The sequence below is a fragment of the Ursus arctos genome, unplaced genomic scaffold, assembly GCF_023065955.2.
Source record: "Ursus arctos isolate Adak ecotype North America unplaced genomic scaffold, UrsArc2.0 scaffold_2, whole genome shotgun sequence".
Classification (NCBI taxonomy): Eukaryota; Metazoa; Chordata; class Mammalia; order Carnivora; family Ursidae; genus Ursus; species Ursus arctos.
Window position 1 is genome coordinate 12,739,607 of NW_026622874.1, and position 26,419 is coordinate 12,766,025.

The 26,419-nt window shown below is 38.6% G+C and overlaps 1 protein-coding gene across 21 annotated transcripts in view; it reads left to right on the plus strand.

The window, feature by feature from the left end:
• The window catches only part of PRRC2C (proline rich coiled-coil 2C), a 92,178-nt gene that overhangs the window by 43,814 nt on the left and 21,945 nt on the right, over positions 1-26,419 (plus strand). For 12 of the 21 annotated variants that reach the window (XM_044387921.3, XM_044387923.3, XM_044387922.3 and 9 more), the window contains exons 13-24: positions 4,181-4,350; positions 4,790-5,048; positions 7,255-7,465; positions 8,663-10,912; positions 12,897-13,105; positions 16,786-16,940; positions 18,245-19,037; positions 19,446-19,531; positions 22,176-22,241; positions 24,196-24,384; positions 24,532-24,783; positions 26,068-26,160. In XM_044387921.3, the coding sequence (XP_044243856.2) occupies positions 4,181-4,350; positions 4,790-5,048; positions 7,255-7,465; positions 8,663-10,912; positions 12,897-13,105; positions 16,786-16,940; positions 18,245-19,037; positions 19,446-19,531; positions 22,176-22,241; positions 24,196-24,384; positions 24,532-24,783; positions 26,068-26,160 (4,733 nt within the window). The remainder of the gene's footprint in view (positions 1-4,180; positions 4,351-4,789; positions 5,049-7,254; positions 7,466-8,662; positions 10,913-12,896; positions 13,106-16,785; positions 16,941-18,244; positions 19,038-19,445; positions 19,532-22,175; positions 22,242-24,195; positions 24,385-24,531; positions 24,784-26,067; positions 26,161-26,419) is intronic. The other 9 variants (XM_044387925.3, XM_044387926.3, XM_026509375.4 and 6 more) reach the window with 3 other exon arrangements.

The following is a 26,419-nucleotide window of genomic DNA, read 5'->3' on the forward strand; positions in this document are numbered from 1 at the left end:
CCAGTTCAATCCATTTTAAGTATTGATTAGAAGGGACTTATTCTGACATTTTGGTATTTGGTTTTTATATGCCTTATCCATTTTTGCCCCTCATTTCCTGCGTTACCGTCTTTTGTGTTTAGGTGATTTTTTTGTATTGAAACATTTTAAATTCCTTTCTCATTTCCTTTTGTTTATATTCTGTAGCTACCTTCTTTGTTTTTACCATGGGGATTGCATAAATATGCAAAAGTTATGTCACTAAATTTATACCAGCCTAACTTTAATAATATACAAAAATTCATTCCTTTTTTAACAGTTCCATTCGTATTCCCTTTGGTGGTGGTTGTCACAGAGTTACATCTTTAACGTCATATCCCCAGAAACAAACCAATAATTATTTTAAATGAATTAGTTTCTTTAATCATGTGGAAAACAATGTGGAGTTACAAACCAAGATATAATGTTATTAGCTTTTAGACTAATAATTGCTCTTTTTTAAAAAAATAATTCATTTCATAAATCACGTGTGCAAACATAGAGTTACACATGATACCACTGCCTTTTATGATTGCCCATGTGTTTGCCTTTATGGAGAATCATTATTTTGTCATGCAGTTTTGATTTATTGTGTGCTATCCTTTCATTTTACCCTGCAGGACTCCCTTGAGCGTTAGTGGAGGGCAGGTCTGATGGTAATGAACTCTTTCATAGCTTTTATCTAGGAATATTTCAATTTCTCCCTCATTTTTGAAGAACAGTTTTGCCAGATAAAGGATTCTTGGTTGATAGGAGTTTTTTTTCTTTTAATACTTTGAGATGTCACCTGGCCTCCAGTGTTTCTGATGAGAAATCTGATACTTTATGTGACTTCTCCTTAGTGCTGTCCTGCTGCTTTCATGATTCACTGTTTGTCTTTTTAAAGTTTTATTATAATGTGTCTCAGTTTGGAACTCTTAGAATTCATAGAGCTTCTTAGAAGTTATACTCATGCTTTCATCAGATTTGAGACATTTTTGGCCATTATTTCTTCAAATATTCATCTCTGCCCCTTTGTCTCTCCCCTGCTTCTAGACTCCCTCCCAGTGTGTATGTTTGGTCTGTTGATCTTGTCCTATAGGTACCTTAAGCTGTGTTTATTTTTTGTTCTGTTTCTCGGGCATAATAATTTCCGTTGTCCTTGTTGAAGTTTGCGAATTCTTTCTTTTGCTTGCTCCAATGTGGGTTTAAATGTGGGGGGGGGGGGAGGTTGTGCCTGGGTGGCTCAGCTGGTTAGGCCTCGACCTCTTGGTTTCAGCTCAGGTCATGATCTCATGGCTCTGTGCCCAGCAGGGAATCTACTTGAGGATTCTGTCTCTCTGCCCCTCCTGCCAGTCATGTGCGTGCATGTATGCTCTCTCTCATAAATAAATAAATCTTTAAAAATTAACTGTGAGGTGGGGGGTGTGTAGCTGGTACTGTGCTAAAAGCTTTAATTGACTGATACTAACCACAGTTTATCATCCAAACCTTCCCCTGAAAGTTGCAAGCCTTCATTCAATAGACTCCGGAGTTCTAGAGTACTGAGACCAGGTGGATTCTGCCAGTTGTTGTCTAGTTTGGAAAGAGATTCTTGGTGTTTCCTTCTCCACTATTTATCTCCGAATCCTCTCTTATATAAAAGGTTGTGAAGATAACATTTGCACTATAAAACATGCACTAGATTCATTTTTTCTTATTTCATATTAACAATAAAGGGTATTAAAAGAAACAAGTTAATTGGGTTTGGAGAAGGATAATTGTGGGGTTATTCTACAAGGAAACAAAAAGCTTCCCTTGTAGTGTTTCTCAAAGTTGTTAGATGAGGTTCAGTTCCATTTTGTCTACAAAACTGTATTTGCTTCATAGTCACATATGCTGATTCTTCTACTTTTTTCTGATTCTAAGACATTTAAATTCAAAGACATTTAAATTTTGTACACATATATTAATACTTCTGAAACTTCAGTTGAATAGAGCTTAATGAAAATTTTGGGATTGTCATAATTAACTGACTGTACCCAGTTCATAATTTCAGATTTGTTTTTCTTCCAGTTTAAATATAAAAGCTTCCAAAGTGTAGTTGACTGTAATTATCCTTTAAAAAAAATTTCTGGCTCTAATCAACTTTTTTGTTCTCCACTTTATCTTAGAGACTCTAATTAGCAGAATTAAAATATAGTATAAACCTTGCTCTGAACTTCGGTAAAGTTCATTCTTAATGAACAGTTTAACAATGACTTAAAATAGAAGTAATAGTAGTTCTGTTTCGGGGTGCCTCCGCGGCTCAGTTAAGCGTCTGCCTTTGGCTGACGTGATCCCAGGGTTCTGGAATCGAGCCCTGTATCGGGTTCTCTGTTCAGCAGGGAGCCTGCTTCTCCTCCTCCCTCTGACATTCCCCCTGCCATTCCCCCTGCCTGTGTTCTCTCTCTGTCAAATAAATAAAATCTTTAAAAAAAGAAAAAAAGAAGTAGTTCTATTTCAGTCTATTTTCTGATACAGAAACACTGACACATTTTTCTTTAATCTGAAAACCCATGGTCTTTAAGATCCTGCTGCTTGAAATTATATTATGAAGCTATTTAAATTTCTTCTTTAATTTTTTATTTATAGTCAGAGTCATCATCAAACTTGGCTCTTAACTAACTATAAAAAGAGTTGAGTATGTTACCCTAACCTTTTTTTAATGAGATAAGGCCCATGCCAGATTTCATAAATTTTTGTATTAATGCATATAGAGATAATTTGATATTGATAATGGGCTTTTATTACATATCATAAGCATAGATTGCTCATAATACGAAAGTAAAATTTCTCACTGTAGCATTGGCATACCTTAATATTGATGGATGCTAAAAAAGAACAACCTTAGGGAATCTCATTAATAGATGATGACAAAGGACCATAGATTTGAAATAAGGAAATCATATTTTAGTCTTTGTTCTGTCAGTGAATACATTGATTAATTTCACTGTCAGGTGGAACTATATCTACACCAATTAGTCATGCTTTTCTTTTTAATCATTTCTTGGTACTTTTATTTTCATTCACATCTTCTCTGTTCTTTGATGGCAATTTAACTTCAGCTAGGCTTATTAGCATGATGTGCCCTTTTGATTTTAAGTGTTGTACCTACTGGCTCTCTTTTCTTTCCAGTATTTTATTTACCTTTTTACAACATTCTTAATATTGAATGTAATGCCTACAAGAAAATGTGGTTTGTGATTCTTCAGAGCATGGTTTTTACGTTGGCAAAATAAACTTCCTTTTAAAATGCATCCCTAGTTCTCTGAGAAAAGAATTTATAACAGGCTTCACTTTGTAATTGTGACAAATTCTCTAGAACGAATAGGCTGTGTTTTTCTTTAGGATGAAAAATTTTATTTAGTTAGTAAATAAGTACGTGTATAGTATTTTTTGGTATCATTCTTGATAATCTTTAGGTAGAATAATTTATATGTCTGAAGATAGCTGATGATCACTGTTGTCAGACTTTGATTCATTAGTTTTCTTTATAGATAATAGTCTCTTGATCAAAAAGCAAACATTTGTGTTACATTTTACGTTTAAGCCCTTTGTATTTTCATATCAGTCCTAGTGAACCAAAGGTAAGTACTGACAGCATTAATAGTTATTAAAATAATTAGAAATAGGTAGTAATTGAAATGTTTTATTATCGCAAAATATCAGATACAAATTTTTGCTTGGTAAAGCATTTGGACCTGTGATCTCTGAAGAACCTGGATTTGAGGAAATCTAAGGTTTTGTTACTTTAATGTTAACCTCATTGATGGCTATCAGTATTAGAGTACAAAACAGTTTTTTGAAGTGTTAAGAATGCTTTCTTCTGGGGCGCCTGGGTGGCTCAGTTGTTAAGCGTCTACCTTCGGCTCAGGTCGTGATCCCAGGGTCCTGGGATCCAGCCCCGCATCGGGCTCCCGCTCAGCGGGAAGCCTGCTTTTCCCTCCCCCATTCCCCGTGCTGGTGTTCCCTCTCTCGCTGTGTCTCTCTCTGTCAAATAAATAAATAAAATCTAAATAAATAAATAAATAAATAAATAATGCTTTCTTCCTCATTAACCTTTTTAAAATATCAGTCTAATAATTTTATGCCAGTGCACATATCATGCATTTGATAAGTGTCATAGATGATTATCATTATTTTTCATCTTTTTTTGGGACAGAGGATGATGCAGTTTTCACTAGACAAGACAGCAATCGCAGTGAAAAAGAGACCACGCAAGTGGCACATGAAACAGAGCCAGAATCAGGATCTCAACCTCGGCCTGCTGTATTATCCGGTTATTTTAAACAGTTTCAGAAGTCTTTACCACCTCGATTTCAGCGACAGCAGGTAACAGAAAACATTTTATCATGTATGTGATCGAAAGGTTTATTGTTCAGTAGTCAGAGAAGTAGTTTGACATGAAACCTAAAATACACAAAGCATATAGGTTTTCCCTGAAATTCTTTCCCTTTTTAATAGTTAAGTTTGTTGATAATGGGTTTTACCATAAACTTTTGTGTCATTTCCCCCCTTGATTTATAGACACCTTTCTAGGAAATGATTTCTGCAGTACAATTAATGAGTGATTAATTTCTTAAGGCAAAATGTCTAAGGCAAAATGTCGTGACTTATCTTCTCTTTTGACTTACAATCTCTCAGTGTTAAATATCTTTTGAATTCTTTTCCTTGAAGGATTCAAAAAAGCCCACTATTTTCTGATATGATTGCTTATATTAATTGATCACGTGGAACCAAAATCTCAAGATGTGGGATCCTGCTTTTTCAGGAACAGATGAAACAGCAGCAGTGGCAGCAGCAGCAGCAGCAGCAGCAGCAAGGTGTACTTCCCCAGACGGTCCCTTCACAGCCGTCCAGCGGTGCTGTCCCTCCTCCACCACACAGACCTCTCTACCAGCCCATGCAGCCTCACCCACAGCATTTGGCTTCTATGGGTTTTGATCCAAGGTGGCTCATGATGCAGTCATACATGGATCCTCGAATGATATCAGGTAGACCTGCTATGGATATTCCACCCATTCATCCTGGTGAGTTGAAATTGAGTTTGTCTCGTGGCTCACTGGCAGTTACACAAGATCAGAGGTTTTCATCTTCTCCCGTTTTTACTCTTAATTCCTTTAAGATGTATAATCTAGTAAGAACTTAAGTAGGATGCCTAGATATGTTTTTTTAAAGATTTTATTTATTTGAGAGTGAGAGTGTGCATGTGCCTGAGTGGGGAGCAGGGGGACAGGGAGAAAGACAAAGACAAGCAGACTCCCTGCTCAGCAGGGAGCCCAATGCAGGGCTCCATCCCAGGACCCTGAGATCATGACCCGAGCTGAAGTTGGATGCCTAACTGTCTGAGCCACCCAGGTGCCCCTAGACTTTTTATTTTTAAAGATCTTATTTATTTATTTTAGAGAGCGGGAGGGGCAAAGGAAGAGGGAGAGAGCATCCCAAGCAGATTTCTTTTTTTTTTTTTTTTTAAGATTTTTATTTATTTATTCGACAGAGATAGAGACAGCCAGAGAGAGGGAACACAAGCAGGGGGAGTGGGAGAGGAAGAAGCAGGCTCCTAGCGGAGGAGCCTGATGTGGGGCTCGATCCCAGAACGCTGGGATCACGCCCTGAGCCGAAGGCAGACGCTTAACCGCTGTGCCACCCAGGTGCCCCCCCAAGCAGATTTCTCACTGAGCACAGAGCCTGACACAGGGCTTAGTCTCACGACCCTGGGATTAGAACCTGAGCTGAGACCAAGAGTCAGACGCTCAACTGACTGCGCCATCCAGGCGTCCTAGGGTGCCTAGATTTATTTATTTATTTTTTTAAATTTAAAAGATTTATCTATTTGACAGAGAAAGAGTGCACATGCAAGCTGGGGGCAGGGATAGAGGGTGAGGGAGAGAGAATCTCAAGCAGACTCCCCCCTGGGAAGGGAACCTGATAATGGGGCTCAATCTCACAAGCCTGAAGTCATGACCTGAACTGAAATCAAGGGTCAGACACTTAACTGACTGAGCCACCCAGGTGCCCCCAGGCTACCTAGATTTTTAATCAAAAAATTCTGTAACTTTTAGCACAGAGTAGTTAAATGCCAGACACTATATGATACGTGTTATAAGACCAAAATGCTAGTAGTTATTTTCTGTTTCGTAAATATTTAAAAATTTTTTGACTCTGAAAATATTTTCTGTTATTTGCTAAATTGTTTTCATTCTTTTAAGTGTTTAAGCATTTAAATTTTTCCATATATTCTGTATTCCAGCTTTTTAGCTTTCTCTGCCAAATACTTGAGTTTTCACATAGGTTAGCTGAAAACGAATGAATTAGTGTTGTATGGAATCTATCAGAATAAATCTGGATAATTCATGAACAAAATGATATAGAGGAAAGTTTAGAAGGGATAAAAATATGATCAAGAATCATGTCTTGGGGCGCCTGGGTGGCGCAGTCGTTAAGTGTCTGCCTTCGGCTCAAGGCGTGATCCTGGATCCCTGGGATTGAGCCCCGCATCGGGCTCCTCTGCTGGGAGCCTGCTTCTTCCTCTCCCACTCCCCCTCCTGTGTTCCCTCTCTCTCTGGCTGTCTCTCTCTGTCAAATAAATAAATAAAATCTTTTAAAAAAATTCATGTTTTAATTTAAAAATTTATACTGCAATTTTAAAATTTAAGAGGGGTAATTAATAGCATTGATCAACTAATTAAACTACATTAATGGAATTATCTGTAGGAAATATTTTCTCTGGAAATCTGTCACCATTGGGGTAATCCTCATTATGTTTTTATTATCTGATTTTTATAGGCATTTTGGTTTTTTTTTCCTTTAAAGTAAAAATAGGCTGCTCTTGTGGTTTGCTTTGTTTGTGTCCTCAATTCTTAAATCTATATTTTTAAATTTTTTATAAGGTTTTATTTATTTGAGAGAGTACAAACGGGGGAGGGGAAGAGAGAGAAGCAGGCTCCCTGCTGAGCAGGGATCAGTGCAAGGCTTGATCTGGGATCATGACCAGAGCCAAAGGCAGACACTTAACTGAGCCACCCAGGTGCCCCCTCTTAAATCTGTTTAATAGCAGCAATAAAAATTTCATTCACAGAAAATCTTGTATGATTTTCATTGATCATTTCTTGAGTTCATCAGTTGGGCAAAAAGTATTTCTTTAGCTCAAATATAGAATTCCAAATAGTAATTAATAACCCAGATTCTACGTGTATATAATGATTGTTTTTCCCATCTTTTTCTGGTTTTGTATAGGAATGATTCCTCCTAAGCCATTAATGAGAAGAGAACAGATGGAAGGATCACCAAACAGTTCTGAGTCATTTGAGCATATAGCACGATCTGCAAGAGATCATGCAATCTCCCTCTCTGAACCTCGTGTAATGTGGGGGTCAGATCCCTATCCTCACACCGAGCCTCAGCAGGCCACTACTCCCAAGGCAACAGAAGAGCCTGAGGATGCAAGGTAGTTAAAACAATTATTAATACAAATTGAATATTGTGGTAAAATGAAAACTGTGTCCCTGAAGATCATTCTGATTTAGGACTGAGTGACAAATCTGATTTCCTCCCATTTAGTTTATGTCATTTCATTTTTGGGCATGCTTTCTTTTTCTGTCATTTCTGTATTGATTAGAGCATTTGTCCCCTAGTTCTGTACACTGAATTAAATATTGAAACGTGTAAAATTGGCACGTTTTTGCTATTTACATGTAGTTTAGCTTAAAGTGTTGATGTAATTTTTCTACTAATGAAGAATGGTAGACATTTGATTATCAGTACCTGGTGGAAGTCTTCTAATGCCGAGATAAAGGCAAATACTAATTTATAGAGATAATTCAAAGTAGCAGATAATTGGTGATCTGTAGTAATTTATAACTATAAACAGAACTTTTGCCCTTTTAAGGAGTGTATTTTGTAATGCTGATTCATTGGGGAAGATAGACCCCTTCTAGTATACTTTTTGATTATAGGTGGGAATTATTAGTCTTGCTGGATTAAAAATTCACATAAGCATGGCCTAAACTTCCTTTTTTCTTAAGGAATGAAGTTCATTTGTTTGTAATTGTGGGGGGAAAAATAACGAGGCACCTACCATCAACGAAATTTTGAGTGTTCAGTATTGTTAACTATAAGCATGGTGTTTTACAGTACATTTCTAGAACTTTTTCATCTTGTATGAGTGAAACTTTAAACCCACTGAGTAGCAAATAATTTCCCCATTCCTCCTAGTCCCTGGCAGTCACCATTCTACTTTATGCTTGGATGAGTTTGATTACATTATGTGCCTCATATAAATGGAATCCTACAGTGTTTGTCCTGTGATTATTCATTTCACTTAGCATAGTGTTCTCATCCATTTGGTAGCATGTAACAGTATTTTCTTCTTTTTAAAGTCTAAAGGACATTCTGTTGTATGTATATACCACATTTTCTTAATCCATTTGTCTGTCAGTGGACACTGAGGGTTGTTTCCACTTCTCTGCTATTATGCATAATGCTGCACTAAACTTTTTAAGGAGGCATAAAGATTAGGGTCCTTTTTAAGTGGTTTTTATGATCAGGATCCATTTGTGGTTTATAATTAGAGGGATTATTTTGCTGTACACTTGTGAGAAAGAGTTTGTCTTGGTGGTTATGCTTCTGATTCTCATTCTTTTAGGCCTGAAGCCCCACTGGATCAGGAACAGATTACTGCTGCTTATCCTGTAGAACATGGTCAATTAGAGGTTCATCCAAAGGCAGACTTTGTCAGAGAATCAAGTGAGACAGAAGTACAGAAGTTTTTAAGCAGATCAGTGGAAGACATTAGACCTCGCCATACTGACGCAAACAGTCAGTCTGCTTGTTTTGATGTACCTGATCAAAAAACTGTATCCACTCCTCAAGAAGAGCGGATTTCAGCTGGAGAAAGTCAGCCTGCCCGCAAAAGAAGTGTTTCGCATGGATCTAACCATACTCAAAAATCAGAGGAGCAAAGAAGTGACCCATCTGCAAGCATTCCTAAAGTAACCAGCAGATGCGTTGATTCAAAGGAACCAGCAGAAAGGACAGAAGAAAAACCAAAGAAGGATGGCTTTATACGATCTTCTGAGGGACCAAAACCTGAAAAACTGTATAAATCTAAATCAGAAACTCGTTGGGGCCCAAGGCCAAGCTCCAACAGAAGAGAAGAAGGTAATGATAGGCCTGTGAGAAGATCAGGTCCCATTAAAAAACCTGTACTTAGAGATATGAAAGAGGAGCGAGAGCAGCGGAAGGAGAAAGAAGGGGAAAAGGGAGAAAAGGTCACCGAAAAAGTTGTAAAACCTGAAAAGACAGAAAAGAAGGATCCTCTTCCTCCAGTCCCACCACCCGCAGCACCGGTTCAGCCACAGTTGGCTCCACCACCACCTCAGCCAGAACTGGAGAAATTACCTCCAACAGAAACTTCAACTGCGGTTCAAAAGCCACCGCAAGATGCTGAGAAGCCCTCAGAACCTGTAGGTACTGTTGAGGTGGAGCCTGTGGCTAAAACTGTAAACCAGCAAACTGTCACAGCACCAGCAGTCAAAGAAGAAAAACAACCTGAGAAACTCGGTAGCAAGGACCTCGTTTTAGAGAGGCCTCGACCAGATTCAAGACCAGCAGTTAAAAAAGAATCCACTTTACCCCCTAGGACCTATTGGAAAGAAGCTAGAGATCGAGATTGGTTTCCAGATCAAGGATATAGAGGTCGAGGCCGGGGCGAATACTATTCCAGAGGCCGAAGCTATAGAGGTTCTTATGGAGGGCGTGGCCGAGGTGGGAGAGGGCACACTCGAGATTATCCTCAGTATAGAGACAATAAGCCACGGACAGAGCATGTGCCCTCAGGACCTCTTCGACAGCGAGAAGAAAGTGAAACACGAAGTGAGAGCTCTGATTTTGAAGTTGTTCCCAAAAGAAGACGACAGCGAGGCTCAGAGACTGACACAGACAGTGAAATTCATGAAAGTGCAAGTGATAAGGATAGTTTAAGTAAAGGTAAACTTCCCAAAAGAGAGGAACGGTCTGAAAACAAAAAGCCCATAAAGCCTCAGTCTTCTTTCAAGCCCGAAAATCACATTCGAATAGATAATAGACCTCTAGAAAAACCTTATGTGAGGGATGATGATAAATCTAAACCAGGCTTCCTTCCTAAAGGAGAGCCTACACGGCGAGGCAGAGGGGGAACATTCAGGCGTGGTGGAAGAGATCCTGGAGGCCGGCCGTCGCGCCCTTCCACCTTACGAAGACCTGCTTATAGGGACAATCAGTGGAACCCAAGGCAGGCAGAAGCTCCTAAACCAGACGATGGAGAGCCACCAAGAAGACATGAGCAGTTCATTCCTATACCAGCAGATAAACGACCTCCAAAATTTGAGCGAAAATTTGACCCAGCTAGAGAGAGGCCCCGACGACAACGCCCTACCCGACCACCGAGGCAAGATAAGCCGCCTCGATTTAGACGTCTCAGAGAGAGGGAGGCTGCTTCCAAAACCAACGAGGTGGCAGTGCCCACAAATGGCACTGTTAATAATGTGGTTCAAGAACCAGTTAATCCTGCTGGGGATATTTCTGGGAACAAGACGCCAGACTTATCTAATCAGAACTCTTCAGATCAGGCAAATGAAGAATGGGAAACAGCTTCTGAAAGCAGTGATTTCAACGAGAGGCGTGAGAGAGATGAAAAAAAAAATGCTGATTTGAATGCACAAGCAGTTACGAAGGCCGGAGAGAATGTTTTACCTCCCAAAAGGGAAATAGCAAAGAGAAGTTTTTCTAGCCAGAGGCCTGGTGTAGATCGCCAGAATCGGCGTGGCAACAGTGGACCACCCAAATCTGGAAGGAATTTCTCAGGTCCTAGGAATGAAAGGAGAAGTGGTCCACCATCAAAAAGTGGGAAGCGAGGGTGAGTTCTTTGTTTTCGATACAGTTGCATTCGTACCTGAAAGTTGAACTGAGCGAAGGAGCCAGTCTAGACAGAGGACCCAGACATTGTTCTCCCCTAAATTTTTTTTTTGTCTGTTCTCAAAGTGTAAGGGTGCTTGAGCAAGAGAGGTTCATGGGTCACAGGAGTCTTTGCCTCCTAAGTTACATTTTCCAGAAGAGTCCTCTTAAGAATTTGTAGCTTTGGGAGAATCTCTACATCTGGGGAGGGACCTGTACAGTGTCTTCCTTTTGGTAAAGTCATCTTACTAATGATGAGCAGCCGCCTTTTCTTTTTTGGTTTCTCTTTACAAAACTCTGGTCCTCATAGGTGTCCTCTGGGACTTAAATGAATACATTTTAACTGTATGCTTTATCACTCTGTACTGGTCGCTAGGAAGTGAATGTGGAACCTTAAGAATAAGTTATATCTTCCTCGAGTTGCAAACTACAATAAATGATCCAGCTGCAAAGAGGCCCAGAACTGCCACCAGAGCTACCAGTAACATAGATACTGTGGGATTTATTTGAAAATAGTTGTTCAAAACTGTGCTAAGCTTGGTCTCTTCTTTTAAATATTGAAATGTTATTTATGGTAAATTATTAATTTCTTTAATATTAGGATAAATTATAGTACAAGTATGCCTAGTTTTGTTCATTCATTCATTTGCCTAGTTTTTAATGTAGGTTCTAGTACTTACTGCCTGTATAAACTCTGCTTCCTCACCAGTAAAATGGGGAGAAAGTAACCATACTTCTAAAAACTGGTGAAGATTGCAGATATATTTGTGAACTACATAACATATCTGGTATATAGTAAACAGCTGTTATGGTGTGCCCTCGTTTTTTATCAAATTCCCAGGTTTGCAGCCTGAGCTGATAATTTAATCAGATAATATATTAATCTGCATTGGTTAGTTACTGTATACTTAGCATTTCGGGCTACCACACCCATCAACGAAAATATTTTTGCTTTCTGATAACTTAGAAAAAAATTTAGGGAAATAATGTGACCAGTTGTGTTTCCTGAGTACCTTCTTAACACAGAATTTGAACCTTTCTTTAAAAGGCAAGAAGAATTAGGATGGCATATGTAGTTAAAATGTAGTTATTGACTGTAACTGAGGTATTACAAGTTTTGACTAATAATACTAAGGGAAATCTTGATCTGGTTTTTGTGTAATGTAGATCTCAGCAACTTAGCACGACTTTTATGCCATGTAGATAATAACTTTGAACCTGCAGAAATAGCAATTATTGGTTGTAATTAAAGTGAATCTTTCTTTGAAAGAGTCCCATTTTGAAAAATGATTTTATTCTTTAAATGTTTGAGTTCATGCTTTGTGTCAAGCACTTGGTAAGCTTTTACCTCAAGTGATACTATTGGCTAAGAGGAAAATGAATTTGTAAACCCATTTTCCATGTTATATTTTTGTAAATTAAAAAAAATCCAAGAATAAAATTTGATAGGAAACAAAAAACTTTGAAAATACATTAGTTTGTGAAGTGAATTATTTCCATATTAAAAGTGTCTTTTTGTATACTTACGTTTATGTATCTGAACTTTAAAAAAAATACAGTGTAAACAGAATGCTTTTTAAATTTTTCATATGCTGCCCTGTTGTGGAGAAGATTCAGTAACGAATACATCAGATTAGCTTGAATCACAGGAATTTTCTGCTGTAAACCATGTTGATTAGCTTATTTTTACCATGCTAGACAAACAGACACAATAAGAACCTTCAGGGCACAATTGGAATTCTGGAATTTAATTCCTGGAAAGAAAGTCTACCTCCTTTATTGGGAAGTTGTACTCAGCGAAAGTTCCTAAAGCTTGTTGGTTTAGAGTTAGACTCTTCTGTCCCACTGCTGTTTATTCTTAGATTAAACTTTAGAACCTGCCAGTAATCGTTTTTCTTTTGTTCGGTTATGTGGAGGTAGTAGTAACTCGAATTGTTGTTTTATAGGCCGTTTGATGACCAGTCTGCAGGCACAGCTGTTGTTGATCCCGTCAGTGGTAATTCTGCACACCACCAGGAAGGAACACCTAACGGTACAGGACAAAAGAACACCAAAGATTCCACAGGGAAAAAAAGAGAAGACCCCAAATCAGGCCCTAAAAAACCCAAAGAAAAAGTAGATGCACTATCACAGTTCGATCTCAACAATTACGCAAGTATGTTCCTTTCGTGTGTATATTACCTGTTACATTTGAGTCAATACTATAATAAGTCATTAAAGAGGGAAAGAATTGGACCTACAGGGTCGAGATAGAGGCTGATAGGAATCACAAATTGATACAATGAACTAAAATAACACCAACTTTTAGCCCAGCCTTGAATGCTTGATAAAGTTCTTGTTAAAGACAATCTACAGTGTTTCACTATTCTTCATAAGAAAGGGGAAAATTAACCACTCCACCTTGCCAAACAGGTGTAGGAAAGCATAGAAGACTAAATGAGGATGCTTGATTATATCTGTACGTATGCTTCATTTTCTATGAAAGAAATGTTAACCTTGGTATCTTAAGATATGATAAATATGTTTGAGCATAATAGGATGGTAGGCAGTGTTGCTCTGGATAAATACTTGCAGAAAGCCATGAAGTAATAGGATATGAAATGCAAAGGATAACACAAGCAGTAAGAAAGTATTTGTTGAAGTAGTTAACAAGGAATATCTATGAGAAGGCACTTATATGTATAAAAATGCACTGTTTGCCATTCACTCAGATAGGCTTAAGCTGGAAATACTGTGTAAAATTGAGATTACTAAGACCAGATAGTAGTAATGGGAAAGTTAGGTTAGGTACTGTTATTCCAGTATTAAAAATAAAGATGAGAATTTTTATCTAGTTAATGGTTATTTAAATACACAAAATTTTACTTGGGCCCAGGACCTTGGCATTATTATTTCTAGACCAATAGTTCTCAACATGCGATCCCCAGACCATCAGTATCACCTAGAAATTTGCAAGAAATTCAGAATCTTGGCTCCTACCTCAGACCTACTGAATCAGGAACGCTTTGTTTTAACAAAGTTATCCGGGTGATTCTAATGCACACAAATGTGTGAGAACTACTGTTCTACAGTGCCATTTTAGGATTCACATGGGAAAGAAACAAACTTAGCTTAATTGCATGTTTAAGAATTTTTAATTAGGGGGCGCCTGGGTGGCTCAGTCGTTAGGCGTCTGCCTTCGGCTCGGGGCGTGATCCCAGCGTTCTGGGATCGAGCCCCACATCAGGCTTCTCCGCTGGGAGCCTGCTTCTTCCTCTCCCACTCCCCCTGCCTGTGTTCCCTCTCTCGCTGGTTGTCTCTGTTAAACAAATAAATAAACTCTTTAAAAAGAAAAAAAAAAAAAAGAATTTTTAATTAGATTATGTAGAGCAGTGGTTCTCAACAGGAGTGATTTTGTACCCCAGGGGACATTTGGCAATCTCTGGAGATAGTTTTGATTGTCACAACGTGGGGCTGGGTGCTAGTGACATACTAGTAGGTCTAGGCCAGGGATGCTGCTAAACCTCCCAGAGTGTACAGGATGGGCACCGCAGAATGCTGGTAGTGCTCAAGTTGGAAAGCCCTGATTGAGAGAACAGAGTAGACCCATAGGAAGCCTGGATGCCAACCTTACGGTGGTCCATAGAGAAAGGAGACTCGAAACCCCACATTTCTAAAATGGCAAATGAAGATTACAAAAAGTCCACAAAACATGGCAGATGTGTCTTCCCAAATAACTGTTTACCAGTTTTCCTTCTTCCAAAGAACTTTTGGGGTAGAAAATTCCCAAAGTATTACATTATTGGATTAAGACATAAAAAGGTAAGAACTCCGTTATAATTCTGAGTTGACGGTGGAAACTGACCTATACATTTTAAAAAAACTTATTAAGAGTTACTCATCTTTAGGTTGTTTTTCTAATACTCGTTAAGTGATTTCCCTTTAGCCCAAAATGTTACAAAGCACCAGGGAAAAACAGGGTGTTGAAAATGAACAAATTATTGTTCAGATTTCTGTAAGTGTTGCATGTAGTTGGGTAAACTAACTTCAGAACTTTCTAAAAAAGCTCTTTGGCAAGAAAATTGAAATAATGGGTGATGGCGTGGCTATGAAGAAAGCTTTACACACATACTTTTTGGTCAGAAGACTGAGATGAACTTAGAAATATGAAGAGGTCTCTTTATCACTGTGAAGTAATGGAGTGCATGGCATCCATTGAAATGTTTGACCTTTCATTGAAATGAGCAGTGCTCCTTAAGACATATGTAGAACTGTCATAGATAATCAGAACCAATCAGGCATTTGTTAGAAAAACAGAATAACACAGAGCGCCTAGCTAGCTCAGTTGGTGGAGTGTGCAATTTTTGATCTTGGGGTTTTCAGTTCAAGCTCCACATTGGGTATAGAGATCAATTGAATAAGTATTTTTTAAAAAGAAAAGAAAAATAGAATAACAGTAACAGGTTTTTAAAGAGTGGAAGCCAGGGGTGCCCTGGGTGGCTCCGTCAGTTGAGCGTCCGACTCTTGTTGGCTCAGGTCATGACCTCAGAGTGCTGACATAAGCCTGTCCTGGGACTTTCGCTCAGCACAGTGTCTGCTTTCTGCTTGCCTCTCCCTCTTCCTCCCCCTGCTCGCATGCACGTGCGTGCTCTTTCTCTCAAATAAATAAAATCTTTTAATAAGAAAAAGGAGTGGAAGTCAGTTTTAGTATTTATGATTTGTTTTCCTGTCATTGTTTACATAAATGCACATTTTTAACCATTCAAAGAATTTTTTGCAGGTGGATTCCCTGTGAACCACTGCCTATTAATACCCTCTTGCCATCATCCCTCACAAGTTATCACCATCCGGAGTTGTATATGTATCATTCCCAAGCACATAACTATTTTTATTGTGTGTTCCCCAATTAAAACATACATTATTTGCAAAGTTAAAATAATTTATCTGAATTTCCTCACCCTTTTCTTACTTAATTTGAAAACGTTATACCTGCAACCACAAGTCATGTTGCCTGAACTATTTTAGTTTTGCTTTTAAATATTAAATTTAAGGGATCTAGATTCCTTACATTCACTGGGATGTTTGATTTTAAGAAGGTAGAATGAATAATTGTTAGTTGGACAGTGAGTTGAAGATACATCTTGAGTTACTCATCTGCGTTATTATGACGTATGTACATCTGCTACTTTACATTCACATAGAACTTACATGTATATTTCACATATATTTCATTTATTTTTAACAACTACATATCCTAGACAGATGGTCTACGTAAAACAGTCACTAAGAGTCATAAGACCAGCTTGGCTCTTCACCAGCTCACCTTTAGCATAGCGGCTTCTTAGAGTTTATTTCATCCTTAAAAAGGGGAAACAGTAGTAATACCCACCTCTAGGACTGGTTAAATGGTAAAGTGCTGTGTAGATCTTTATAGCACAAAACAGATCTGAGGCTGGGAAAGTAGAGGTTAAGCAATTTGACTAAGATAGTAGGATGATACTGAGTGGGGTTTTATCTTTTGTTTTTTGATACTGTTTTAAAAGCCATCACTGCTATATTACTGAAGAGAAAAAAAGTTGTATATCATTCAAAGCACTTCAAAAAGTCAAAAAACTTTCTTTTAAGCTTGTTTATGAAATCTTTTTATCTGTCTATGCATTCTTTTTCAGATCTTACTAATAAATGGCTATTGTGTGGCATGGGAATTGGGTTATACTGTGAGTTATAAGAACTAGATTTTTGTCTTGTCTTTTTTTTTTTTTTTCCTTTTTTAAATCACTACTGGATTAAGCATTTCTGTTTACCTTTTTGGTTTAAAAAATACATACCATTTTAAATCTTTTCCTATACCCGTAGGTGTTGTTATAATTGACGACCATCCTGAAGTAACAGTGGTTGAAGACCCCCAGTCAAATTTGAATGATGACGGTTTTACTGAAGTGGTTTCCAAAAAACAACAAAAACGTTTACAGGATGAAGAACGTCGAAAGAAGGAAGAACAAATCATACAGGTTTAGTGTTTTAGTTTGTTGCTAGTTATTTAGATTGTTGCCCAAAATATATTAACCAAACGGTTAAGGTTTCTGTCTATAATGTCCAGGCTACATTTATTCAAGTGTTCAGAATGACTTGATTTTCACAACTTTAAACTTTTTACCCAGAATTGAGGTAAATTTTAAATAGAATGTAGTCACTGTACTCACTATGTGCCTTAGAGTATACCATCTTTACTTTAATTCAAGAAGATTTCATGTCCCAGTACTAGTCATCTTATTTATCCCATCTTACTTCGTGGCAGAGTTAGAGTTAATTTTAAGTTACCTTGGAAATCTAATGAACACAACTGCCATGGTATAATAAGTTGCAGATTCTTCACCTATAATGGTTTTGATTGTAATCTAAATTAGTTCATTTAAGCACACAATATGAGTCAGGAATAGTTACTCCATTTAAATCAACCCAAACACCCATTTTGCTAAATGCTGTGAACACAGGATAAAAATAAGTAAAACACGTAGATCATCATGGTAATGAGCTCTAATGGATGAGAAACCTCAAAAAACAAACGCTGTAAAAATCTTATGTGAGTGGTAATATTAAGTTCAGTCAAATACAGACCTTGGGACTAGATATTTTTAGAAGTCATTCATTGATTGATTTGTCTATTTATTCATTTGTTTCGGAAGGTAAAAATAGTGCATAAATCCTGTTTAGCATTACCCCCCAGCAGCACCCACAGATTAATGTTTCTGTGGTAAACATGAGTGAGTCGGTAAGTAGCTTTTTGTCAGATTGGATCAGATTTTGTTGCCAAATGAATTCATTGAAAAATTCCTTAATGTTTTGAATTTTAGAATTACGGAAGAGAGATTGTAGAACCATTTATCAAGAACGTATAATACAGGGGCACCTGGATGGCTCAGTCATTAAGCGTCTACCTTCAGCTCAGGGCGTGGTCCCAGGGTCCTGGGATCGAGCCCCGCATCATGCTCCCTGCTCTGCTGGGAACCTGCTTCTTCCTCTCCCACTCCCCCTGCTTGTGTTCCCTCTCTCGCTGGCTGACTCTCTCTCGGTCAAATAAATAAATAAAATCATTTAAAAAAGAATGTATAATACATACTTGTCTTTTTTTCCCCTGCAGCATCTTTGCTTTTCATAATTTAAAATCTCTTAGCAGCCTTGACATTTCTGCTCTGTTGAGTGCCTATTTTGAAAAGTAAAGGAGCTAAATTAGTAGTTCTTGTCAGAGACTGTGTTCATGAACTGTACTTTCAGTTACATTATTGACAAAAATTGTTCCTTCCAATTTTTTAAGGTCTGGAACAAAAAGAATGCAAATGAGAAAGGAAGAAATCAGACTTCGAAGCTTCCTCCGAGGTTTGCCAAAAAACAGGCTCCAGGGACCCAGCAAGCACAGGCTCCAGCTCCGGCTCCAGCCCCGGCTCCAGGTCCAGCCTCAGCCCCAGCCCCAGCCCCAGGTCCAGCCTCAGCCCCAGCTCCAGTCCTAACCTCAGCCTCAGCTCCACTCCCAGCCTCAGCCTCAGCTCCAATTCCACCCTCCACCTCAACTACAGCCTCAGTCTCTTCTTCTTCAGCTCCACCTCCAACCCCCATCCTTGCCTCAGCTTCATCCCCAGCCTCTGTCCCCATCCTTGCCTCAGCCTCAATTCCCATCCTCGCTTCAGCCCTAGCCCCGACGTCAGCTTCAACTCCAGCCCCAGCCACCTCAGCGCCAGTAGCCCCCGCCTCAGCCCCAGCTGTCCCAGCCCCAATTCCAACCCCAATCCCAGCCCCAGCCCCTACCCTAGTCCCTGCCCCAGCTTCAGCCCCAGCCCTGGTCCCAGTCCCTGCTGCAGCCCCCAGTGCACCAGCCCAGACTCAGGGACAGGCTCATAAACCAGTCCAGGGTCCGCTGCAGACTACAACACAGTCCTCAAAACAGCCACCACCTTCAGTTAGACTGCCTTCAGCTCAGACACCTAATGGCACAGATTATGTAGCCACAGGAAAGTCCATCCAGACCTCACAGTCTCATGGCACACTTCCGACTGAATTATGGGATAACAAGGTGGCCCCACCAGCTGTGCTGAATGACATCTCAAAGAAATGTAAGTTGAACAGAGAAGTGAAGGATGACACTATATGGCATGAGAATCATGGGGTTTGTTTTCAATTTTATTTGTATACTCAGTATGTTTTTTCCTAGCCGCTTCCTTTTTCTTAGTAAGAAGCAGTAATAGTAATTTTTTTCTTAGCTTCCTTTTTTAAAACCTTTGTTTCTAAAATAAATGTGTTATACTTTTAACGGCATATTTTATGGGCATAATTTTGTGTTGATTAAAAAAAATAACACGGTGTTGGGGGGCTTATATTTATTTTGGTATGCTGAAATCTGAGTATATTGTGAAAATCTCTGTTTTATTGTCTAGCTGCTATTATAAGAAAAGATAAAGTACATTAGGATTATTAGCCTCTAAATTTTAATGATTGCATTTCCCATGACTTCTTCTTTTCAGTAGGTCCCATTAGTCCGCCACAGCCACCTTCAGTCAGTGCGTGGAATAAGCCCCTAACATCGTTCGGATCAGCTACTTCATCAGAGGTAAGAGTAGACTTGATAATGGCCTCAGCAGGGTTAGTATAGCAGTTTCCTTAATGTGGTGTCTCAAACTTGAGTGTGCATCACAGTCACCTTGGGCAGCTTATTAAAACAGATTGCTGAGACTTGTGCCCAGAGTTTCTGTCTCATTAGGTCTGATTGAGGCCTGAGTACATTCCTAACAAGTTCCCAAGTGATATTATTGCTGCTGGATCTCTACATTTCTAGGCTGCTTCTCACCTTTAGACATAATAAGATTAACATTTTTTTAATTCAAGTCTCAATAAAAGTGCTTGTGATATAGAGAATATAAATGCAGTTACTAGGTTTTCAACTTTTCTACCATGTTTTTAGCCTGAAAAATTAGGCAGTATAATTTCTTAGAAGCAGAGTTTTCAGGGAAGCTGGACATAATTTCTCGAATGTGCGGTATTGGTAAATGACAACTTCAGTCAGCAGTTTTTCACTTACTCATTGAGCAAAAATTTCTTGAGCACTTGTGATATACCAGGCAGTTTTCTAACCCATGGGAGAGAGTGATAAAAATGGACAAAAAGCCCTGCAGTCAGGGGGCTTCCTTTGTAGATGGGGGGGTGAACCATTAATAAATATCATATAGTATGTTACATGGTGATGAGTGCTGAGGAGAATAGCAGAGTAGGGAAGGTGCATGAAAAATTCCTCGAGGGATCTGGAGACAATAAAATAGATTGGCCGACATGTGCCCCTCAGGCGACGTTTGAGTTAAAGACTTAAGAGGTGATAGGAGAGCATGCTATTGAAATTTCTGAAGAAAAGTGAATTCTTGGTTCAGAGAATAGCAAATACAAAAGCCCCAAGAGAGCGGCGTGGCTGGCGCTTTCGGGAAAGATCAGGGAGGTCTGCGTGGCTGTAGTGAAGTTAAGGGATGGAGAGAGAACAGATGAAGCTAGAAAGATAACAGAAGACAGACCCTACTGGGCCTTGAGGAGATGTAGGAAGACAATCAGTAGTTTTGAGCAAAAGAATAACAGGACCTGACTTTCTCAGAAGATTATTCTGAGTAGTTAAGAGTAGTCTGTGGAGGGCAGAGAGTAGAGTTAGGATGCTGTCGTAATCGAATGATGGTAACTTAGACCAGGGAAATGGCATTAAAGATGATAAAGAATGGTTGGTTTCTATTTGAAGATAGAGCTGGCAAATACTGAGGAATTAAACATGGTCTGTGAAAAAGAATGAGATTTACCTCCAACGTTTTTGACTTGAGCACCAAGAGGGATAGAGTTGCCATCAATTATGACTGGAGGCTATAACATGGATCAGCATTAGGGAAAAACACAAGGGAGTTTGGTTTGGGGCATGTTAGATTTAGGGTGTTTGTTATACATCTAAGTGGAGCCGTTGGGGAGCTTGTTGTTATGTGGAAGAGTCTATAATTCACAGGAGATAATCTGGTTTGGAGACCTGACTTTCACAGTCATTAATTAGATGGTACTTAAAGTGAATGAGTTGAATGAGATCACCAAGGGAGAATGAGTTCTGGGAGTGGTTAGAAAAGAGAAGAGAATCAGAAGCTAAGTCCTAGGGCTTTCCCCACTCGGGGTTGTGGGGGATGGAAAAGTGTCCTCAAATCGCAGTGAAAGGTGAGTTGAAAGGAGGAGGGATAAATTACGTGTGTCAGATTCTGCTGGAGGGTCAAATAAGTTAGGCCTGAGAATTGGAGCTAATAACACGGTGGTCACTGGTGATTTTGACAAGAGCAGTGTCAGTGGGGCAGTAGGCACGAAAGCCTGGTTAGAGTGAATTTAAGAGAAGGTGGGAGGAAAGATGCATATAGAGACTTAGAGTAAGTAGTTTTGCTTTAAAGGGGAGTCGTTTTGCTCTAAAGCAGAGACAGGACAATAGAGAAAGGTACAATTTTTAAAAAATTTGAAGACTTCTTTATAGAAGTCTTCTTGCTACCCCTACCCCCACGTCAGCTTTTTGACTTAGGTCTGAAGAAGACTTCATCATCTGTTTTAAAGTTCTACAGAGATCTCAAGTAAAATATGGAATCATTGCATTCAATATTTACGATCCTCGGTTTAATCATTTTTCTTCTACCTGTTGGTATTGGCATTAGGATTAATCATAGCATTTCTTTTTTTTTCTTTTTTTCTTTTTTTTATAGAGTAGTAGATAAGCATATTTGAATATTCAAACCCTTTCTTTCTCTTTCTTCCTTCCTTCCTTCCTTCCTCCCTTCCTTCCTTCCTTCCTTCCTTCCTTCCTTCCTTTTTTTTTGAAGGATTTTATTTGTTTATTTGATAGAGACAGCCAGCAAGAGAGGGAATACAAGCACAGAGAGGGAGAGGAAGAGGCAGGCTCCCAGAGGAGGAGCCCGATGTGGGGCTCGATCCCAGAACACCGGGATCATGCCCTGAGCCGAAGGCAGATGCTTAACGACTGAGCCACCCAGGCGCCCCAAATCATAGCATTTCTTATATAGATATTTCATGCTAGTAATGAAGGACGAAGTGGAAAGTTTGTTTCTTTTGTTTTGAATGGGTGCACTGGATTTAATGAGTTTATTAAGATGTCCCAGTTTTTAAACTGACATTCAGTACAGGAATGATGATTTCTCAGCACACTCAGCTGCAGGATTTCTCTTGCGCATGTTCTTCTGCAGGTCTGCAATACTGAGAGAATGCTTACGTTTGCCCTCAGCCAGTTGGAGGAGGAAGATACTTTGGTGGTATCTCATTTTTTTCACACACATCTTTCTTCATCCTCTTTATGTTCTTTATGTTTTCTGGATAAAATGTGATTTATTTATTTTTTGGTGGACATTCATTGCACATGATTTTGGAGTATTGCCTCATGGTGAGCTTTTGAGCTAGTAAAGTTACATTTCACTTTTAATTCATTTCAGAGGATAGAAAGCATTCCTTAATGGGACTTCCTGGATTACTCTAGTGAAATGCAGTTCTTAATGATTATTTTGTGCAATGCTACGAATGTTAGATACACTGAATAGTCTCACAAAGATTGATAATATAATATGATCTAAGCTTGATTATCCTTCCTTGCATTATGTATATTTTGTACACATTTTTTGTTTCAGAGGATATATTCTTCCTAAAACTAACATTCTCTAATAAGTTCTATTAACTGTCCATCTGTTTTTGAATTTCATTGAACTGTTTATAAGTTCTTAATTGTTTCTGTACATAGTAGGTTTCAGTGATTAATTACTGTTTTCACTCTTCTAATACTGTACGTTTATACTGAACTAACTATGGAATTTCAGCATTGACTAAAGCAGGTAGAGATTTTTATTCTAAGTTGCATCAATAATGTTTGCCTGTGTTTGAAAGAGGATGTTCAGATATTAAAAATAAATCTGAATGACATGCCCTGTTCATACTGTTGACATTATTACACTGGTAAATGTAACAGTAACCTTACACAGTAATTGATGCACTGAGTTCAGGGATGCCGAAACTGATATGAAGTAATGATTGATTATAAGACCAAAGCCTGAAATTGAACTTTGTCCCAAGTTTTGTCTGTTTATTTCTGAAAATGTTAAGTAATTGTTATAAACATACCTGGCTTATAAAGCCGTGTGTTGTCTAGCCTTCTGCTTGTTCATCTTCTACCACTGTTCCTAACACCTGCCATGTTCCAGCCTTACTAGCCCCCCCCCTTTTTTTTTATTCTTAACCTTTACACTAGACGTTTGCTCTGCCAGAAACACTTCCTGCTGATTTTTTCTTTTAGATTGAGTTTCAGTGTGACCTCCTCAGGACCTTTTTCTGTCTACCAATCTAAAGTGGTTTACCCGTATTTTGATTTTTGCATATCCCTCATCTGATTTTCTAGTTGTTCATTTTCTTCATTCACTATAATGCAACTTCTGCAAGTTCGATTCTTAGAGTCTATCTGGATCAGTGCCTAGCACGAAGAAGATGCCACATAAATTAACGGTTTAATTGGATTCCTAAGGTGTGTGCACTTTATTACCAGTCACAGAGTATTTTAATGGACATCGTTTCATTTTATTTCCAAGCACACCTTTTAAAAGTAGGTAACACTGGTGTGGCTATCTTCTCTCCATTCATTCCTCTGTTTATTTGTTGCTGGTGCTATCTTTGTGTGTTTGTTGCTTTTACATTTGTTTTAAAGGGGCAGATAACTTGAGGCTATGATGTGCTCCCAGTGAAACTCATGACACTTAAAGCCAGGACTTTAAAAACTTAAGTCTTGGGGGCCTTGGTGGCTGTCAGTTGAGAGTCTGACTCTTGATTTCAGCTCAGATCGTGATCTCAGGGTCCTGGGATCAAGCTCCTCACTGGGCTCCATGCTCAGCTCAGAATCTGCTTCTCTCCTCCTTCCTCTCCCTCAGCAGCTCCCCCCACTCCTGTCTTTGTGCATGTGCGGTCTGTCTGTCTCTCTCAAATCTTGAAAAATAAACAAGTAAAAAGTTAAGTCTTGTCCTAGTTTTCATTTTATTAGTTCCTTTTTAATACAGATCAGTAGTGGCTAAAGGAAAGTTTCTCAAAACATGATCAGTGTCGGTTAATACATAGATCACTTCAAACCTCCTTCCATTGTACTTTTGAAATATGTGCTACTACATACATCATTCAGTCATATTTGAACTCGGTTTGCTTGGATAAGCAAGTTTTAAAATACTCTCTTCCCAGGGAACAAAGAATGGTCAAGAAAGTGGAGTTGAAATTGGAATTGACACAATTCAGTTTGGTGCTCCAGCTTCAAATGGGAATGAAAATGAAATTGTGCCTGTACTTTCGGAAAAAACTATTGACAAGATACCTGAACCTAAAGAACAACGGCAGAAGCAGCCACGGGCAGGCCCTATCAAAGCCCAGAAGGTAAATATAATTCATGTTCCAGATAGAACTGTATGAAAGCCACTAACACTTAAATGGGAGAACTTCTAATGATTTTGAAATTGAATTTAGTGTTCTATGAATGTCTTTCATCATGTTACCTTTTGGTCATAAACATTGAATTTTTAGCTTCCAGATTTGAGTCCTGTAGAAAATAAAGAACATAAACCAGGTCCTATTGGAAAAGAACGTTCATTAAAAAATAGAAAAGTAAAAGATGCCCAACAGGTGGAGCCAGAAGGACAAGAGAAACCAAGCCCCGCTACAGTCAGAAGTACAGATCCTGTAACAACAAAGGAAACCAAAGCAGTTGCGGAGATGTCCACTGAAATAGGAGCAATGATTTCAGTGTCGTCCGCGGACTACGGCACTAACGTGAAGGTAGGCAGCACGCCGTGGCCACCAGCTTGTGATGCAAACCGTGTCGAACATGCTTTGAGGGAAACAGCAACGAGACTTGTGTTTTCTCTTCTTCTTTTTCGTATTTTGGCTTGAGGCATATGAGTCTGTAAACTGGGTTATTATTTCTACAGAGAATAGTTCATCGTATGCATTTGTGATCTAAAGAAATTCCTTATAGTGAATTATTTCTTCATGTGGAAATCTCTTATTTCTAGACTTTTGAGTAGTTTGAAGTGAAAAATGGGTACATAAGATTAGAATGCTTTTTGTTGGGTTTACAGGCTTTGAAAAGATTGCTCTATTTTTTTATTTTGTTAATGGAGTTACAGTTGCATATCTTGCCCTCAATAAGATTTTGAAGTCAGGAACTAAGTGAGATTAAATTTTTAGTAACTCCCGTATAGGCAGTGTTCTTCCAGGGTTGGAATAGATCATTGTTGTTCATGGTTGAGCACCAGAGGAAATAACTGACTTGAATTTAGGGACCACATTGAATGAAAGGTGCGTATCTTTAAAAATACTCATTAAGGCAAGATGCAAAGATACACTGAGTGACTTCTATGGACTTAACATTTGTGGGAATAGCAAAATTTATATCTGCCATTTTGTGTTCACTCTGGTACATACTGGAAAGAAAAATGAGTGGGAACTTTCATGTTATTGGAATATTTTTCTGTTTTAATTGCTATACAGCCAGTATATGTAAATAAAAAACTCTTAAGATCCACCTCTACCATATTTAAAGAAGAGATTCATGATGATAAACAAGTTTATCCTAAAACCCGACTGCAACAACTGAGATCTTGACATTCCTTTATGTATGTTGTTGTGTTTTGAAGAGAATAAAAAAATCAGTGTTGAAAGTAAGCTGTAGATGATGAGAACCACATGAAGTTCTCTTGTAGCCCACAGAAATAAATACTTGGTACTGCTGGCAACCTCCTAGTACTATGCAATGCATTTAAATTCTTTTTTAAATTTTTAATTGAGAAAAATGTTTAAAGTACAGTTGACATATAACATAGCAGTGCATTTTTTAAAAATGTACAGGACGCGGCAATAGTTGAACTACTACCACTTCCGTGGTGAGTCCACGTTTGTTTTATCACAGTATTGGTCTTTAAAATTTCAGTGACTTGAGTCTTAAGATCTGCTCTCCTCTCCTGCTTTCCTCCAAAACAGTTTTACAGCTGCTGGGCTGCCGTTAGAAAGTGAGTCATTAATTTAGTTTACAACATATTTTTTTCTATTACTACTCCACAGGAGTCTGTAACAGACTATACTACACCTTCTTCTTCTCTGCCTAACACTGTGGCTACTAATAATGCAAAGATGGAGGATACTTTGGTTAATAATGTAAGTAATCAACCTCAAATGTGGAAAGTGTGGTTAGGAACCCGGCTATTGTTATCTAATACGTAGTGTGCGACCAGTATTTAATTCTTCTCTGGGAATGGGTTGTAGTGAATTTGCATTTTGGAGCACTAATAATTAGCAAAAATAGTCAAAACTTAGACTCGGTTTCATAAGTACTAATCCTATTAACCTGGTTTCGGTAGTTTTTGTTCTTCCCTTCCACATTCTGCAAGTTCAGTAATTTATTTGGTTGGCAATT